We start from the raw sequence: 11,473 nt of genomic DNA on the forward strand, positions 1-11,473 counted from the left end.
GATTTTTACAAACGAAAGAAGTTTGCCCCTAAGAAAAGTTGGTCGAAAAAGCCGAAAAGTCAAAAGAATAGTCGCTCTAGTAAAAGTAAAGATAAGAGTAAAGTTAAATGTTTCAAATGTCAAAAATTCGGTCATTATGCGTCTGAGTGCAAAGTCAAATACACTATTAAGCATTGAAAATTACTGATGAAGATAAAGAAAAGTCGATAAAAGTTTTGGAGTTGCGAGACTCAATCAAGCCGCATCAATCCTTAGTCGCGATTCCGAGTCCGAATCGATCGGTTTTCGATTCACAGCTTGAGTTCACCCACGCTCAAATTGGTTGCATGATAAGTGTTGTAACAGTTGAAGTCCATTTCTGCTCGACTAAACAGAAGAACAGGAAGAATTGTTAATCGACTTAATAAGCCGAGTAGAGAACCCCGAGTTAAAATCTGATTATTTGAAAAAATTAAGAGAAATCATCTTTGTAAACATTGAGAGTTGTATTCGAGAGTTGCTTAGTTGCTGTTGTGAAAACCCTTTGTGAGTATATAAATAAATCAACTCTGGTGAACTTGGCTTTTCTGGTGAAATGGTGGATCAATCAAGAAGCTGCTGTAATATTTCATCAACTGGACCGTGCTTTTCCCACCAATGGAGGAACCAATAGGGAAAAGGACTTTTAAACTTATTGTCAAAATTAATGAACAAGGAATGGCTAAAATCCTCAGATTGATGAAGGAAGATAGTATACCAGGCTTCAATATAATCCGAATAATTATATTGTAATTTAATTAGACTACAATGAATGGTTAAAATTAAACAAACCAATTTTTTTTTCTTTAAATAATTATTTATGAAAATTAACTTTAATTAACTTGCTATTATATTTTCTCTCTCTTCATTATGTTTTCCCAATTTCCTAAGAGCATTAACATTTTTCTCTCACGTCATCTTCTTCTTCATGCCTTCACTTGTTTTTTTTCCTTATTCCAATTCTTCTTTCTGCCTTTGAAATAGCACCAAAATCCACACACCATTTTCCTCCAAAAACAACCAACCCAGCCAGCCCATATGGCAAAATCAAATACACAAAAAGGAAGATTGACATAAGAAGGAAGGTCGATCTCTGTGTTTTGCTTTTCCTGGGAAACTATTAAATTAAAAATGCTATTTTCCCTTGCTGGGAAACAACAACAAACAAAAAAAATTAGATCAAGCATTGTGAATACGATTAAATTAAAACTGCTATTTTCCCTTTCTATGTTTCTTTTCTTTTAAAGAGCGCAATTGCCTCAAGAAGTAGAAGCAGAGAGAGAGGTTTTAACTTATACGAAAGAGCCCAGAGTTGAATTATTCATTACTCTCAGTCTCAGCTTATGACAACAAAGTTTTAAACAGAAGATATTGTCCTAAATTCCTATACTTGTAGGGCATTAACTTCATCCCACATGACAAGAATTTCATAAAAACATATGCATACAAACTTCTGGCTGTTGTCCCCTCTTTCACATTCAACAACAAAAATATAGCAAGCACAAAGAAGCCAAAGATGCTAACGACTAGTAACTCTACTGGTAATGTAGGCAAGAAAAGTCAAGAATTGAATGATTCATTAATTGCTCTCATCTTATGGCCACAAGGTTTTATGAAATCACGGTGGAAAATTAGAATGCTCGTTTTCAATTAGTTTCCTAAATCAGGAGAAGCTACCCAAAAAAAAAAAAAGGCCTACTCTAACGGTACAGACTTGGTAACCTCCTGGTATGACCAACGACAAAAAGTATTGACGAAAAACATAACAAAACCAAAAGCATTGACCAGAAACACGAAACCCCAAAAAAGTTTTGTTATCATGGGGTTGGGGGCATCATTCATAGCAACTCCTACCCGGTTGGAATTGATAACATAAAATATATTCCCAACAACAGAGCCGCCGCCTGTGCCGTTGGAGGCCTGTGAGGGCACACGACTCAGTTGAGGAGCAGGAACATGTACAGGTGGTGCCTTGCTTAGCAAATCTTCATGAATCTCATCAATTATCTTCTGACGTTTAGAAGTGCCATATTTTGGGGATGCTTCACGAGATTTGATGGCCAGATCACGCCTTTCTTCCGTACTGTATTTTACTGAACACAATTCACCATCTGGGTAGGTGGGCATTTCCTCAATAAGTGCAAGTAAAGCATTTTGCACGCTCCATGATGACTGCCAGTTTGATAATAGCCTTAAGCTGAGGTTGGTTCGGGTTTTGAAGTGACCATTTTCCGTCAAAAACATGAATGAAGGAGGCTTCGATGGGTGTCCCTCCGGAAACTGGATCATCCCATGATAAATTCCACCCTCGAATTCAGTTCCTCTAGGCCCTTTGATAGCAAATTGCCATTCATATAAGTTCCAATTGAGTATGCGGCACTCGAAATCGTAGGAGGGATTGGATTCAATCTCATTATACTCCTCTATAACTCGCTTCTCCCCTGAATTCTCCATGTTGCACTTTTCCTCAGCTATCACACTTCGATCCAATTCCGTCTGCGTTGATCCGACTCGATCCACAACCACCTCTTCCTGTTAACAAAACTTTAAAAAGTGCAATTATTCTCAAAATACAAAGCGAAGAGATGAGGAAAATGTAATACTCCAAAAAATTTAATGTAGATTTTCATATTTCAATGAAAAATAATATTATGGTGAAGAATGATTATGAAAATTTTATGAAGTAATTTTGGATTGAGAATATTGGATTAAGTGTGTTTAATTTCTAGTTTGACAAAAATGCCCTTACGTGAAAAGTTGTTATTTACTATTTTGTTAAAGTTGTTTAGTTTTAGTTGAAATAAACCATGTTATAAGGAAGTAGATAAGGTTGGAACTTTTCTTTAGGAGGATCCCTTGACTTTAGGGATTGTAGTCATGAGATTAGTCATGGGGTCGTGTCTGTTAGTCATGGGATTAGTCATGGGGTCGTGGTCTTCTACTTTCTGTTTTGTATAGGCTATTTCAAAGTCACTTTCCATTTAATAAAGTATTGCATTCTCTCAATTAAAAGCTAGATATTGACAATTGGTATTAGAGCTCCAAATTGGGGCCTGAAGAGCAAGGAAAAGCAGCAACTCTTATCATAGCAAGTATCAATGTCGACTGAAGGAAGCAGCTTTGTTTAACCATCAATCTCACGCTTCGATGGTCACTACAATCATTGGAGCATGTTAATGGAGAATTTTTTGAGATCTAAAGAATACTGGAGTCTCGTGGAGAATGGAATCACAACATATGCAGAAGGAACAGTGTTGACAGAAGCTCAACTCAAAACCTTAGAGGATCAGAAGCTAAAAGACTTGAAGGCCAAGAATTACTTGTTTCAAGCCATTGATCAAGCTATTTTGGAGACAATTTTGAAGAAGGATACGGCAAAGGATATCTGGGATTCCTTGAAGAAAAAGTATCAGGGCACGGATAGAGTCAAACGTGCACAACTGCAAGCTCTTCGCAAAGAGTTCGAGATGTTGCAAATGAAGAATGGAGATACAGTCACTCACTATTTTGCTCGAACATTGACTAGGTCTATGACACCTAAGTACAACTATGTTGTATGTTCAATTGAAGAGTCAAAGGATATTAATGCCCTTTCAATTGATGAACTGCAAAGTAGTATGCTGGTACATGTAGAAAAGATGACCTGTCATGAAATGGAAGAGCAAGCTCTAAAGGTTAGTCAAGAGACTTATTCACCAGGAAGAGGAAGAGGTCGAGGCAGTTTCAGAGGTCGTGGAAGAGGGAGAGGCCACCAAGGTTCATTTGACAAATCAATTGTGGAGTGCTACCACTGTCATGAACTTGGACATTTTCAGTATGAATGTCCTCAGAAGGTGAAGGAGTACAAAAGACAAGAGAAGTGTGAGCTGCAACACTAAGCCTAAAGACAAGAGAAATTGTTTTCAAATGCAATTGTGTGTTAGGAGAAGTGAGTGTGATTAGTGCTCTCAATTGTATAATTAGATTTTTACTTCTCCTAGGCCTATAAATAGTGAGGTTCTCCAAACTTGTAAACACACCCCAAGGGGTCAAACAATTCTCTAGAACTCCTCTCCCTTATCTCCCTCAAATTCTCTTAGTTTCCCTTTCTAGTTCTCAAATATTGTAACAAAATCCTTTTACTAAATTTTCCTTCATCAAATTCTCTTAAGTTCTCAAACACTTCCCCTTTATCTTCTTCTAAATTCTTCAAACACCTTCTCTTCTCTTCCAAAAGTCTCCATGTTCTCAAACATCTTTCCCTTCGTTTCCACAATTCTCCAAGTTGTCAAACACTTTCTTCTCCCTCCTCCAAGTTGTCAAACACTTTCTTCTTTCTCCTCCAAGTTCTCAAACACCTATTTCTTTTCTAAATTCTCTAAGTTTTTCTTTAAATTGTTGTACAAAACTCTTTTACTTCGTAGTTGTAATTTATTTTTCATTGTAATGTAAATTCTTTTCTTAAGTATTTAAGTTTGATTAGTTTCCAAATTTCAATTATGGTTCTTGTTCTTATTCATTATGCTTATAAGTTAATATGCTAGTTTGAATGATTGATCACCATTAAGGCTTGCATGTTAGTTATCTTGATTTGAATTAAGAGTAGACACCATGCTTTAATTCAAATTAAACTATGAATAGAAAGAGTATGTATGAAAATTCAATAACAAGGATTAGATGCATGTTTGGTTGTTTAAAACATTCTTCTATGCTTAATGGATTCCTGATGCTTAGGTTAGACAACAAATAAATCAAATTAGGAATACAAAGTTAGGACCAAACACCATGGCTTAATCATACTTTGGCTAGAATCAATCCGTTAATCTAAATTGAACTTGAGAACTTATTTGCTTGAGTTATTTTCTTATTTTCTCTCTTCCTTCTTTCATGTTCTTTTGTTTCTATTGCTGTTTCTTTCTTCCTTCTTTCATGTTCTTGTGTAGGGAAACTGAATTGGATCATTCAATCACCAATTCTTGTGGAATCGACGTTGCATTTATATATACTATACTACCGAACGGCTTGTGCACTTAAGAGTATCACAAGTTGAGGAAGCAACTGAATCCATTTTTATGCAGCTGAATCACGCAACAATATAAAATGACAAAAAAGAATATATTGAATTGTGCAATAAATATAATTTTAATTCAACCCAACCCCACCGCTACCGCCCTCCACCTCTCTCTCTCTCTCATCCAAATTCTCTTTATGTGTTGATTTCGTCCATTAGAGTTGGTTTTCTCAGAAAACGCATTCAACCCACCCAAAACAATAATCATTTTATGTTCATCAACGGTGTTGGTGGTTTCAAGTGGGCATCTTCCCAAACGGTTCTTACACTTGCCCATTTGAACTCCAACTCCTCACCCTCTAATGAATCAGATGACAAATTATGTTACTATTTGCAACACAAACACCAGCTTCCAACAACTCCTACCTATTTCTTCTTTGAATTAGATACCTTGGGGGTTGATAGCAACCTTAACGGTCTAAGAAACGAACCCAATTTGGCATTTTCCTTCTTCCACTAGTTGAAGGGAGATGGGTTCCAACACGATATTCCAAGCTTATTAGAACCTTATGTTCGTTGGGTCTGGGTTGGCTAGCAATAAGCAGGGGAAGGGTGAAGTTGGGCTGTGTCATAGAGAGAGGGAGAATGGTTGAGTTATGTTATAGAATGTATTAGGGTGTACTAGGGATATTTTTGATAGTTAAATGTGGTGTACTTAGTTAATTTTACATTTTAATTTAAATATTAAGGTGCACTTAGATCATAAGGTATAACAAAGTTAATTTTAAGATTCGTTTAACAACACTCATAGTAAAAACTGCTATTCCATTGCATGAAAGTGGAGGTTCAGTCAGCAATCCAACTCATTATCCTAATCTAATACACTTTTGCCATTCGTCAATTATTTTAACTTGTCGTTACATCTTCTCTTCTGTTCTCTGCAGCCAGACTCCACCCTCCTCCAACTATTCTCTCAGAAATCTTACAAATTGTTATCGAAGACAAACTTGGATGGTAAAAGTCCAAGCTTTTTTTCACCCCTAAAAAGCACCCTAAGCTTTAAAAATAAATACATAAATATATATCCATATATATCTTCTATGTCAAACTTATCCTTCCTCCTCAGATTTTCAAACTTTTTTTTTCTGTTTTGTCCATTTTTTATGGGTATTAATCCACTGTTCGGCTTGGTTTTGTTTTCGTGGCTCTCTCGCTCATTTATCTAGATAATTCACTAACCATTGAAATTGGAAAAACACTTTCTCAGCTCTGTTTGGAAGATAGACTAAAGAAAGATTAAAGAGGGAGGACAAATAAATAAAAATAAACGAAGAGAGTTGCAGCAAGAGAGAACGAAAGAGAAGTTAAAATAATCCACAGGTGGATTGCTGACCTGACATCTCCGTGCCAGGGACGTCTGTTGGAGTTGAGGAACAGGAACGGGTGCCTCCCTTAGCAAATTTTGATGAATCTCATCAATTAGCTTCTGACGTTCAGAAGTGCCATATTTTGGGGCTGCTTCACGAGATTTCATGGCCAGGGCACGCCTTTTTCCCTTACTGTAATTTATAGAACCCAATTCACCATCTGGGTAGGTGTCCATTTCATCAACAAGTGCAAGTAAAGCATCTCGCACCCTCCATGATAACTGCCAGTTCAATCTGATCTTGGTTTGAGTTTTGAAGCGACCATTTTCAGTCAAAAACATGAATGAAGGAGCCTTCCATGGGTATTCCTCCGGAAACAGGAGCCGCCCATGATAAATCCCACCCTCGAATTCAGTTCCCCTAGCGCCTCTGATTCCAAACTGCCATTCATTTGGGTTCCACGGGAGCTGGAGGCACTTGAAATCGTCGGAGGGCTTGTATTGTATCTCTCTCATCAAGAATCCGCTTCCTCACTGATACTGCACTTGTCCTTCGCTATCACACTTTGATCTGATTCCGTCTGCATTGATCCACAACAACCCCTCTATTCCACTTGAGAAAATTGACTTTAAGGGGGTGTATCGACTATCACACTTTGATCTGATTCCGTCTGCATTGATCCACAACAACCCCTCTACTCCAGTTGAGAAAATTGACTTTAAGGGGGTGTATTGAATTAGGATTTTAATAGATTTTTTAGGGGGTTTCACTAAAACACCCAAAATGGAAATTTGAAATTATAAAAAATCCAACACCCAAAACACTTTATAAACACACCCAAAACCCATCATTACACACATTCAAAACTCATTTATAAACGCATCCAAAAAATATACAATTGTTGATTTTGGGGTTGATTTTGGGTGTGTTTCTATGTTTAAATAGTGTTAGGGTTTTTTTTATAAATACATGTCTGGGTTTATTTATAAATTTGTATTTTTTTACGCTTAAAAGTCTAGTGGTATTCAATTATGATTTATAAGTAATCAATAAAAATCTGATGGTATTCAATTAGGATTTTAAAATTATCAATCTGCAAGTCTGGTGGTATTGATTGTGACTTTCAAAAGATTAGAAAAGTACGGTGGTATTCAAAAACTTATTGATTTTGAGGTATTTCATTAAATGATGTATTTTGTGAGACTTTTCAGTGAGTGATATAAATACCAAACCCCATAAAAAATCACACCCTATTACATCTGATTCTCACGTTGGTTTGTTTTGGGAGAAGATGAACATACGTGAGAAGTGAACAAGATTCTCATCTTTTCTCTTCACATGCTTGTTACTATTTTTTTTGTCTTTATTTGCATTATCTGTGTTGCTTGGCTGTGGGCACAAGCCTACATACATCCTTTGCTGCGGAACAGACAAAGAAACCAATCTATAAAGATTGATTGGTTTGTTGCGCACCGCCTATTCTTTAGGAATCATTTTTTTATTTATTATTTCATAAAATAATATTTTATTACTTTTGTAAAAACTGGAGAATAGCTATTCAATTAACTATAGAATGGCAGAATTGTTAGCAGGGATATATATTTTTTGAGATCAATACGATGCAAGTCTTAAATATATTGTTGTTAGCAGAGATATATAATATTTTAAAGATATTGTTGTTGAAAAACAATGCGTAGTATTTGGGTCTTCTAGTCCCAATTGGGAGAAAATGACCAAAATAAAAAAAATAAAAAATAAAAAAATCGTAGCACAGTTGTCCTTTCCTCTCAAGTGGGACTAGAAGACCCAAACACTACGCATTCAAACCAAGAGTAAAGCATCCTAACGCAAGGAAATTTCCTACCGATGGACTTCTTCTAGTCATTCCACCGTCCACTATTTATTAGTATTATATAAAAAGAAAGATAAGAAAGACTAGTTTTAGATCAAAATAAAACAAGAAAGTCTCAACGATGATAAGCATCTGTGCACCCAGTGACTTCTACTAACGAAACGTTTTTCAACAACAATATCTTTAAAATATTATATATCCCTGCTAACAACAACATCTTTGCGTCGTATTGATCTCAAAAAATATATATCCCTGCTAACAATTCTGCCATTCTATAGTTAATTGAATAGCTATTCTCCAGTTTTTACAAAAGTAATAAAATATTATTTTATGAAATAATAAATAAAAAAAGAGATCACAAAGAGATCTTGAAGCTGATCCCATGATTCTATTTAGTCAACTGAGATTGGCTGGCATAAATCCAGATTTCATAACTTATTCACGACTCCTTAGTTAGCTGCTGATGAAGCTTGCTTATATAGGGGGGAAAAGTATGCATGCTTACAATATTAAAGCCGGATTTGAAGCCGATTCCACTGTAGGTAATGCTGTAATTACAATGTATGCCCAATGTGGTAGCATTGAAGATGCTAATCAAATGTTCAATGGTATGTGTTGATGCTCAAAATGGTCAAGCCAAGATTGAGCCCAACTTAGTGATGAGGTATGATGGATGGGGGATGAAGGTGAAAACCTTAAGCATGTATGTAAAGACTTGGGCAAGCGATAAATGTAAAGAAGACAAGATATACGTGGTTCACCCTTAATGAATGGGCTACGTCCACGGAGAAGTATGTTCTCATTATAATAGTATATGATTACATTTATACATGAGGTTGGACCCGAATATAAAGATGACAAGTGAGATGCCCAGGCTAGGGATCTAGGAGAGAGTCCCCAGCCCTAGGGTCTAGCTCTGAGACCCGGATCCTCTTCCAAGTGGAGAGAAGAAGTCCCCTTTTCACATAATACTACTCCCTATTTATAGGGAGGTGAAAGTGGGAGGTTTGCATAGAATTTCGATGTGGGACTCTTGCAAGTCACTGTGGTGGTGACACATGTCACGGTGTTGATGCTTTGATGCCGGATATGCTCGGTTGATTATGGTGTAAACAGTAGTCCCCCAAGTTCGCGGTCAAGAAGTAACTTCTGGGTTGGGAACTTGTTAGATTTTGTGTAATCATGACCGAGCATTCAAGGTTCAGTGGGAGCCGTAGGACGTTCCCTAGTCCCCCAAGTTGGCAAGCTAGAAGTTGCGTCAACACTTGGAAGGTATGGTACGAGCTGTGTGAGCCTTTAGAACCGTAGGTAGCTGGGTACTTGGGTTTTTTAGCAAGGATGCCGAGATTGGGCTTTATGGAGCTGAGCTTCGGTAGAGGTTGGGGCCTTGAAGCTTCGACAAGAGTTTGGTCTTGGAATTGTGCCAAGTGCACACTTGGTGTTCAGCAAAGATGGCTACTTTATGAGAGAAAAGTAGGCTTGGGCCTTTCCAGCTTCGGCAAGGAGGTTTGTGGGCCCTTAGTTCTTTACGACCCGGGTCCTGCCATTCAACAGGGAGGCTGAGTTATGGCCTTGGCTCATGCATCCTTGGTAACCAAGTGATGGCTTTAGAAAGTAGGAACGTGATGACAAGGGTGCTGAAGGGAAAAATGCAAGTGTGCATTTTTTATTATTATTTGAAGAAATAATAATAATAATAGCAAATTTTTTATTTTTTTATTTTTTATTATTTTTTTCTTGGTAGCAACTTGAGGCCTCCATTTACTTCAATGGGGTTAAGCCCTGCCCTTTGGCATGGCGCCAATCCGAGCCTCCAAGCTCGCTTTGTGGAGTGACCCACCCACAGGACCTTGTTTTTGGACCAACGTGAGAGGCCTTCTTGGCTTGGAGCTGGGCTTCGGAATTTTTAGACAAGAAGCTGGGCTTTTGGTTGGCCAAGGTTGGCCCTTGAAATGTTGGCACCAAGGCTAGGCCCTGGGGTTGGAGGGGGATGTGCGCATCTCCTTTTAATCAAAACCTGCCGTTCGGCAAGGTAAAATCAAAAGGGGCTAGGTACCTTGGCATGAGCTGGGTCTTGTGTGGGTCCCCTATCAATCCATGGAGCTGGGTCCCTTGTGAATCCATGGAGCTGGGTTCGGTGAGAACAGAGTCAACGTGAATAGAGCCGACTCGGCTACCTTGGCTCGAGTCGAGGTTTGTAGTTCAACATTTGTTCGTTGGGGTTGCTCTAATTTCCGATAGCCCTTGTCGTTCGACAAGGGCAGCTAGGTTTTTGTTTGAGATTTTTGGAGGCCTGCGGTGTTCCTTTGTTCCTTCGGCAGATTGGTGAGGTGGGATATTGATAATTTTCTTGGAGCCGGACCATTGGAGTTTTGGAAGTGCACGGGTTTTTGTCAAGCCGTGGAGTCGGGCCGGCTTTAGACTTTGGATCGAACCTTGCCGAACGGCAGGCCGATGGAAAGCCATTTCGTGAGGTCATTGTAGGAATCCGAAAGTGCTTGGTCACGGCCGGCAAGGTGAGCCACCGGTGTATTGTATTTTCGTGTACCCGTGCTTCAGCAAGAGTGGAGCTGGGTTCGGAGTTGATTCTTGGAAGGAAGAGATCGGAGCTGGACCTTTGGCAAGTTTAGGCTACACGAGGGATCTCTTCGAGTCTCGGTCTTCGGCAGTTTTGCGGCAAGGGGTTGAAGTGAGAAGGGCTGTTGTGGTCCTGGCACCACTAGTGATTGAGGCTTCTCCCAAAGTTCTTCCACGGAGGTTGCCGTTCGGCAATTGAGCTGGGCTGGTTCCAACCGGCAAGGGTGCTAGTTTCGCCCTACTTGGGTCCGCCCTTGAGAGCTTGATTCACTGAACTTTGCCGTTATGGGTGTCTAGAGCAATTAGTGACTCCTCTGTTTTGAGCTCGTTGGAAGTTTGAGCTAATTTTATCTGCATTTTGTTTGAACCTTCGGCAGGTCAGCTCGGGGTTGTGCCTTGGATGAGGGGCTAGGTCGTCTGGAGCTAAGCTTTTGGTGAAGTGGGCCGAGCTTGGTGAGTAAAAAGAGCTTGGCCTCTTGTATCTTGTGAAGCCAGTTTGTGTTTGCTCACCCTTGCCGTTCGCAAGGGTGGGTTGAGAAACTATATATATGTTGTGCTCATTTTTGTTCTGACGGGTTCTTCTTGGCAAGTCCGGAGCTAGGTCCGGATCACTTGAGCTGGGTTGGTTGCAAGCTTGGGGTCAATGTAGCCGGGCTTGGTAAAGTTGGC

General features: G+C 38.9%; 1 protein-coding gene across 1 annotated transcript; it reads right to left on the reverse strand.

Annotated features, from left to right (window-relative positions):
- Positions 1-1,578: 1,578 nt before the first annotated feature.
- Positions 1,579-7,089, reverse strand: LOC103339385 (uncharacterized). The gene is made up of 2 exons (XM_008242669.3): positions 6,402-7,089; positions 1,579-2,550 (listed from the first exon to the last, which is right to left on the reverse strand). Exons 1-2 carry the CDS (start codon positions 6,888-6,890, stop codon positions 1,714-1,716), a joined length of 1,326 nt encoding a protein of 441 aa, XP_008240891.2. The 5' UTR covers positions 6,891-7,089; the 3' UTR covers positions 1,579-1,713.
- Positions 7,090-11,473: the final 4,384 nt, after the last annotated feature.

Source organism: Prunus mume, linkage group LG8 (assembly GCF_029339155.1).
Source record: "Prunus mume cultivar Tortuosa linkage group LG8, ASM2933915v1, whole genome shotgun sequence".
NCBI lineage: Eukaryota > Viridiplantae > Streptophyta > Magnoliopsida > Rosales > Rosaceae > Prunus > Prunus mume.

What these genes read in the sequence shown, in the direction of transcription:
- LOC103339385 (XM_008242669.3), bottom strand. Translation starts at nt 6,890, where the DNA reads ATGAGAGAGATACAATACAAGCCCTCCGACGATTTCAAGTGCCTCCAG. An exon ending in CCCTGGCACGGAGATGTCAG is followed by an intron (nt 2,551 to 6,401) that starts GTCAGCAATCCA and finishes TTTTGTTAACAG; the next exon opens with GAAGAGGTGGTTGTGGATCG.